The sequence below is a fragment of the Genypterus blacodes genome, unplaced genomic scaffold, assembly GCF_046128005.1.
Source record: "Genypterus blacodes isolate CSIRO-AG114 ecotype Tasmania unplaced genomic scaffold, CSIRO-AGI_Gbla_v1 ptg000029l_1, whole genome shotgun sequence".
NCBI classification, from domain to species: domain Eukaryota; kingdom Metazoa; phylum Chordata; class Actinopteri; order Ophidiiformes; family Ophidiidae; genus Genypterus; species Genypterus blacodes.
Window position 1 is genome coordinate 1,108,704 of NW_027466842.1, and position 7,163 is coordinate 1,115,866.

At 42.3% G+C, this 7,163-nt stretch overlaps 1 protein-coding gene across 1 annotated transcript; it reads left to right on the forward strand.

Annotated features, from left to right (window-relative positions):
* The first annotated feature begins 905 nt into the window (after nucleotides 1-905).
* grk7a (G protein-coupled receptor kinase 7a) lies at nucleotides 906-5,288 on the forward strand. Its single transcript, XM_076144971.1, has 4 exons — nucleotides 906-1,502; nucleotides 2,184-2,639; nucleotides 4,569-4,849; nucleotides 4,949-5,288. Exons 1-4 carry the CDS (start codon nucleotides 906-908, stop codon nucleotides 5,286-5,288), a joined length of 1,674 nt encoding a protein of 557 aa, XP_076001086.1.
* The last annotated feature ends 1,875 nt before the right edge of the window (nucleotides 5,289-7,163 follow it).

A 7,163-nucleotide genomic window follows, 5' to 3' on the forward strand; every position in this document is an offset into this window, starting at 1 on the left:
GAATAAATTATTTATTTCCAAGCATATGTTGTCACGTCCATGTTGGTTGCTGTATGTGGGCGTCTGTCTGCAGCCCTCCAGCAAAGCCCTTGATCTTGTATAGGACGCTGACGGCTTGAGACCATTCGAGGAAGGATTAGCTAATATTATCGAAGGTTTATAGTACAATTAGCCCTACAATTAGCCCCCATTACATACATGGGGACACTGCTACCAGTATGTCCAACCAGTAAGCTACAATAAAGTGAGGAACAAAATTAGGTTTCCAGATATATATAGTAATATTGTGTGCCTGTATCTTTAATGAAAGCGGGCAAATTTCAGTGGGGAGGGGAGAGAAAGAGGCGGATAGATTCAAATTATCTGTTAAGTTTGAGGAGTGTGAGGAGTAAACTAAACAAGATGGGCACGTCTGGGTTATTCACACTATTGAGAGGTTAAACGTCTAGAATCTGGTGAATCCACTTCATCAGTGTTCTACTCAAGTCTCCAAAAGTTAGCTTATTAAGGATCTCCGAAAAATGATGATTTATCTGAAGCGATCTTGCTGTCTGCATCCCATTTGTATCTGTGTATCAGTGAACAGAAGCCTCTGGACCACTGTCACCCCCTGATGAACACCGCGACCAAATATAGAGGGATACAAAGCTTCTTAAAGCAGAGTCCTCTTACGATTCCCTTTCTGTGCACAGCATCCTTGAATAGACCACACAAAGATCCTTAAGCCAAAATCCTCCCTCCCTGGTATTTAATTCTAAATGAGTAATTACTGGGTGTGTCAGTGTGTCTTAGGTGTGCAGGTGGGTTTGGTGAAGAAGCTCATTCGCACACTGCAGCCGTTAGAGGAGAGGAGCCACTGAAGAACCCAGTCACTTAGGGGGGACAGATCACATACAGCCGCCAAGATGTGTGACATGGGGGGACTGGATAACCTGGTGGCCAACACGGCCTACCTAAAAGCCCAGGGTGGTGATGACAAGGAGATGAAAAAGCGCCGCCGCAGCTTGTCTCTCCCCAAACCTGAGCAATGTGCAGCAGCCCGGAGGACTCTTGACAAGGACTTTGTATCCCTCTGTGAGAGGCAACCGGCTGGCAAGAAGTTTTTCCGTGATTTCCTCGTAAATCATCCCAACTTCAAAGTCGCTGCTGACTTTCTGGATGATCTATATGATTGGGAACTGGCAGAAGGGGCACTAAAAGACAAGAAACGCCTGAACGTCATCAACAAGTATTGCAAGGCTGACTCTAAGACCTTCCTGTCCTTTCTTACTGGGGACACTGCAAACAAATGCAAGGCTGTGACAGATAAGGATTTCGATGAGGTGATGAGAGGCAAAGTCCAGGAGGGTACAAGAGAGTTTCTGATGGGCAAACCCTTCACAGAGTATCAGGCCAGTCCAATGTTTGATATATTCCTCCAGTGGAAAGAATATGAGAGACAGCCCATCAGTGACAAGTACTTCTATGAGTTCAGAACTTTGGGAAAAGGAGGCTTTGGAGAGGTAAGCATGCAAATCATTTACATACATCTACGTACAATATAATGTTCTGCTGAAATGAGTAGATGTAGTAGATGTCTTTGAGGGAAAACCTATAAATGTACCGTGTAAATTTGATTGCAAGCTATTTGAGGTCTTTTTCATAGACCTTAGAGATGTAACATAAAAGCACAATATAAATACTTGCAACAGTAACTTTTATTACTAAATTAGCAAATCAAGTGAAATTCTCCTTTCAAAATCTCCTGCAATTAGTCTATTTTTAGACTACAAACTGCTGTAAAAGTGAATATTCGAATTGAATGGGAACAACAGTGGGCCCAGAGTAGATCCTTGAGGGACACCTCAAGCCTGAGATCTGTTGGAGAATAAAAAGACATCCAGGTGAAATGAGAGAGTAAAATTCCATAATATGAATTCCATAATTTCAAAATATATGAACTATGATCTGTTGTGGCTGCAGAACAAATATTTTTACACAAGTTCGTAATTTATAGGCGATGATTGAGTAACTGTGTGGGTCAACCAGGGGTACAACTTGAGCCACTTCATATACTGTCAACAGGGAGCTAAAACATTACAAAACACTGGTGAAAATGTACTGCCTGCTGGTTTGACAGTCACAGACAGTATGCTGCATCACGCTTTGTCTTTGTATCCACATTTCTCTGCTCTGTCCTGCAGGTATGTGCTGTGCAAGTGAAGAACACAGGCCAGATGTATGCCTGCAAGAAGTTGGATAAAAAGCGACTGAAGAAGAAGGGTGGTGAGAAGATGGCCCTGTTGGAGAAGCAGATCTTGGAGAAGGTTAACAGCCTGTTTCTGGTCAACTTGGCCTACGCTTATGACAGCAAGACCCATCTGTGCCTTGTCATGACCCTGATGAATGGAGGAGATCTGAGGTACCACATCTACAACATGGGCTATGATGGCAAGGGTGTGGATCAGGGCATCGAGATGAAGCGTGTCATCCATTACACAGCGCAGATCACCACTGGCCTCCTCCATTTGCATGCCATGGATATTATATACCGTGACATGAAGCCAGAGAATGTGTTGCTGGACAGCAAAGGCCAGTGCCGACTCTCAGATTTGGGTCTGGCCAAGGAGATTGCTCCTGGGAAGACTACCAACCAGATGGTGAGTAGATCTTCCAATGATTTCAAGCTTGGAATTGGTCTGTTGAGTTTTGGATTGCATTTTAAAAGTATCCCAAGTTGGCCTCTGAAAGCTAAGAAAGTGAAAACAGAAAGATCAGTGCCATAATGAGGTATTACATCATCAAAGTTGTCCACCTAAATGTGCAATTGCATCTTTTGTCCACACTTGGAGGTCTCAGACATCTTCATTGGCTTACAGGGTTTTACTCAAACATAATCTGCTTCCTGGTTGGAACAATTCAAGCTCAAAGTACCATAGAAGTATACTGTACTACTACTCTACTCCATCATGCCTGCCTGCTCTCTTAGCTGGACATGATGCTGATTATCAGTATCTGTGTGGTTTTTATTTCAAATCTGGACAAGGATTATTGAACAGCTTAAAGTTCAAGACAGGGAGACTCCCTGAATGTATTATATAACTAATTTGATCCTTTAGCGCCCAGATTATAGCCTGGCCCATTATAGACCACCACTCACTTGATTATTGGCTACTGGCTTTGAGGATCCATTGCTTGTTAAGTTAGCCTCCAGGGTAAGAAGGTCTCCTTCTCCCCTTTAGTTGCAGAGATTAAACTGCTGCATTTGTGCTGCAGTTGAGTTTTGAGTTTTGAGCTTTACTTACCTAAATCCTTCCTGGTAACTGCAGGAAGGAGCAGCTTCCTGTCATAGCACACCAGCAGCACACGAGTGATTCTTGCATCGTTCTGAGGCTCACTTGACGACTCAGAAAATAAAAATGTTTGTATGATTGTAGTTTGTTAGGTCGATCACAAGCTTCGCTTGAATAAACAATGTGTCAATTTGTTCAGTAAAACCAATGATGATGAATGATGAGACCTGCGATGAGACAGGAGCACATGGCAGTTAAAAGATAGACTACTACTACTACTTATCAAACCTTATTAACTTTCATCTGTGTTCATTTGATAACACACAATTAAGATTTTTGCAGCAGGTTTCTCTAGGATTTATTTCTTGTAGCATAAAGAAAGCTCTCAGCTCTATGAAAGTCCAGTAAGCTCATTATCCAATACTCTGATGCTCCTCAGCCAGCCAAAGTGGCCGGGCTCACCTCCTACAAGCAAGGCTGGCTTTGGTCCCATAATCCTCTTACTGGGTATTACACAAGTCTGTCCCTGATTAGACTGACAGATCCAGGTAAAACTTACGCTGACCTGTTTAGTTTGAAAACAACTTGACATGAACATTTCAGAAAAATGTGAAGTGAATAGTTTTTGTGAAACGGCCACATTTAGTGATGCCTTTGTATGTGATCTTCCTTGATCGTCAATCACCGATCAAGTTAAACATACACACATTGGAAAGGATCAGAGCATGGCTATATAAATCTGTCCAAGAGAAGCTGGAAGTCAAAAGGTCAGCATGTCAGGTGTCATGGTTGAATATCCTGAAAGCTATAAACAAAATGTCTGTTATGACAAAAGAGTGTAGAGCTTGTAAGTAAGTTTGGGTTGTATCACACCTGCATGAATCATCAGGTCAAAAGTCACATCACAGTCGGGTGAAAGTGACAGAAGGACAGAAGGAGAGAGAGAGAGGGAGAGAGAGAGAGAGAGAGTTCTTACTGCTTTGTGTGGCTTGGTTATATATTATAATAAACATTTAAACGTTTTTTGTTGTGTTTGTGTCTCGCAATCCCTGTTTTGCCCTCTGCCCTACATCACTCCAGTGGAAAAAGCTAAAGAAATTTATGACAGATTATATGTAACACTGCAAATTGAAATATTCCCACCCCTACATGTTGTTAAAGCTGTGGTCTGCCTCTCTCTCTCTCTCTCTCTCTCTCTCTCTCTCTCTCTCTCTCTCTCTCTCTCTCTCTCTCTCTCTCTCTCTCTCTCTCTCTCTCTCTCTCTCTCTCTCTCTCTCACCCTCGCTCTCTCTCTAGGCTGGCACTGGAGCCTACATGGCTCCTGAGATTCTCAACAAACAGTCATACAGGACATCAGTGGACTGGTGGGCTTTAGGCTGCAGTATCTATGAGATGATTGCCGGCTACACGCCCTTCAAAGGCCCCGAAAGCAAGAAGGAGAAGGTTGAGAAGGAAGAGGTCCAACGTCGTATTACGAAGGAGGAGCCGAAATGGGAGCACAGGTGCTTTGATGCGTCCTCCAAGGACATCATCCAGCAGTTCCTCAAGAAGACCATGGAAGAACGCCTGGGCATTAAGTAAGAGGTTCTTCTACTTGTTACGACCGTGGATGAAGTTTGCAGACATTTGCTTTGTGATTCTGAATGTTTGCAACTCTGGTTTCTGCCTCCCTTTAGGAACAACATGGAGGATCCCAGGAAACACGAGTGGTTCAAGAAGATCAACTTCCCACGCCTGGAGGCTGGGTTGGTGGATCCTCCATGGGTGCCCAAGCCCAATGTTGTCTACGCCAAGGACACAGGTGACATCGCTGAGTTCTCTGAGATCAAGGGCATCGTGTTTGACACCAACGATGACAAGTTCTTCAAGGAGTTTGGCACAGGCGCCGTGCCGATCGCCTGGCAGCAGGAGATGATGGACACTGGACTGTTTGAGGAGCTCAATGATCCCAACAGGAAAGAGGGTGGAGGAGGTGGGGATGATGAGAAGAAGTCAGGCACGTGTATAGTACTGTGAGCTAACAAAGGAGCAATAATAACCCTCACTATCTGTTGCTGCTTTTGTCAGATCAACACACAGTAGCACTGTTTCAGAAGATGAGAGTGAACATGAGAGGAAGATGTGTGATCAGATGCTCATCATGGTATCATCATGGTTTCAAAACCTTCATAATAACTAATCATTATAAATATCATCCAGGAAGGTTTTGTAATTATTATTTTTATTATTATTATTATTAATACAAAGACCTCTGGTAAGATTTTATGTCCGAAATGTTATTTTAGTCTAAGTAGGTTGTTTGGTGAAAGAGGACTCACAGTAATAGATTTCACTCAAATGCACTGAGATAGGATACAACATCTGTAGAAACACTGTGAGCTCAAACTGTATCTACATATAAAGTGCTTTAAACACCTGGCAGAGATCGTTTTAGTGCTGTGATCCTCAACCTACAACCAACAAAACCTGGTTTTCCATCCACCCTAAGAGTTTAGTTTTGTAAAAACAACAAAAGCAACTGCTACTGTATATGTGTTGTAAATAAGTATACATATCTATGCACAGAGAGAGAGAGAGAGAGGAAGATGTGAATAAAATCATATTTAGGTTTAAGGACATTAATATGGAACACCTCTATACTGAGTCTCTACTGTTGGTGCTAAGAGGCTCAACTTAGAGAGGTGTGGAGACTCTGTAGCCTGGAGATGAGTGGAGGAATAGCAGGTCACTGCTGTACACGGAGGGGAGAAATGTAGTCATAAAAAAAAGAAACTGGGCAATAAATTCCTGTACCAGGAACCTGTGTGTTGCTCAGTCCACAGCCCTCAACACTGTGAGACCTGAGGTGTGAATAACTCAATCTAGCCTGAAGAAGATCCCACTCCTGCGGTGTGTGAGTGTAGTAGAGACCTGGGTTAGCTCAAAAGAAAACTGTTTTTTTTCTCTCAGGATATTATTTGCTGAAAGTCTTTCCAGGTCTTGGGGAAGAGTTGAGTTTTTTCAGTTATGCTATAAATATATAAGATACAAGTACCTGTAAATATAAGATGAAAGAATTGTTACACACGCTACTGTAGAGATGTCAGATGTAAATCAGAGATTGACTTTAATATTGAATGATTTTAATGAAATAAAATATTTCTTTTAAATCCTGTTGTTGTTTGTTAGTAACAATATACATGTTCTGTAGGTCTTTGTGTGTTTAAGTCTTTAGGTTCATTATAGTGCAGCTGAGGATTCTAGAGTAAAACCTATAACTCTCAGCTGCTTTGTTCCCTCTGTGGATGCTGACTACAGTCCGGTCAGCACAGAGGGGCAAGTTCAGCTCTTAGCTGATAAGAAGATAACCAGAGTTATCCTCAGCACCAAATCCCTCAGGCTCTGCAGCATCACAGCGGAACTCCAGCGAGTGACGAGGTGGAGCAAAAATTAACAGATAATCCACCCAGTTTAAGAAAGTCTATGACATAAAGACATTTTCCATGTTCTTTCCCCATTTCTGGTTGCTCATTGTTTTCCTAATTCTAACAATTCTGTTGGCTAAACTCTTTAAAGGCAAAAAATTGGACTGGTGACTTGATGTTACTGTCCTTTGTGTCTACAGAGGCAAACCCAAGGACGATGAGCTTAGCGTACACTGAGTGAGTGACGAAGGTGGATTCTTACTCCGTTTAAAACCCCAGAGATTATCTCCCATAACAGGACTTGGGTATTGACTGCTATTGACAGTGAAGGACAGCGTTAGACCAGTCAATGTAATGAGACGTCTCTCAACAGTGACTAAGTAAAATGTTATTGAAATACATTGTTTTGAAATAATATTGAATAATAATGCAGCTTAAATTGCTTGGAAAAAACATTAGTGCTGCAACATAATGAGGTTGGAGAAAT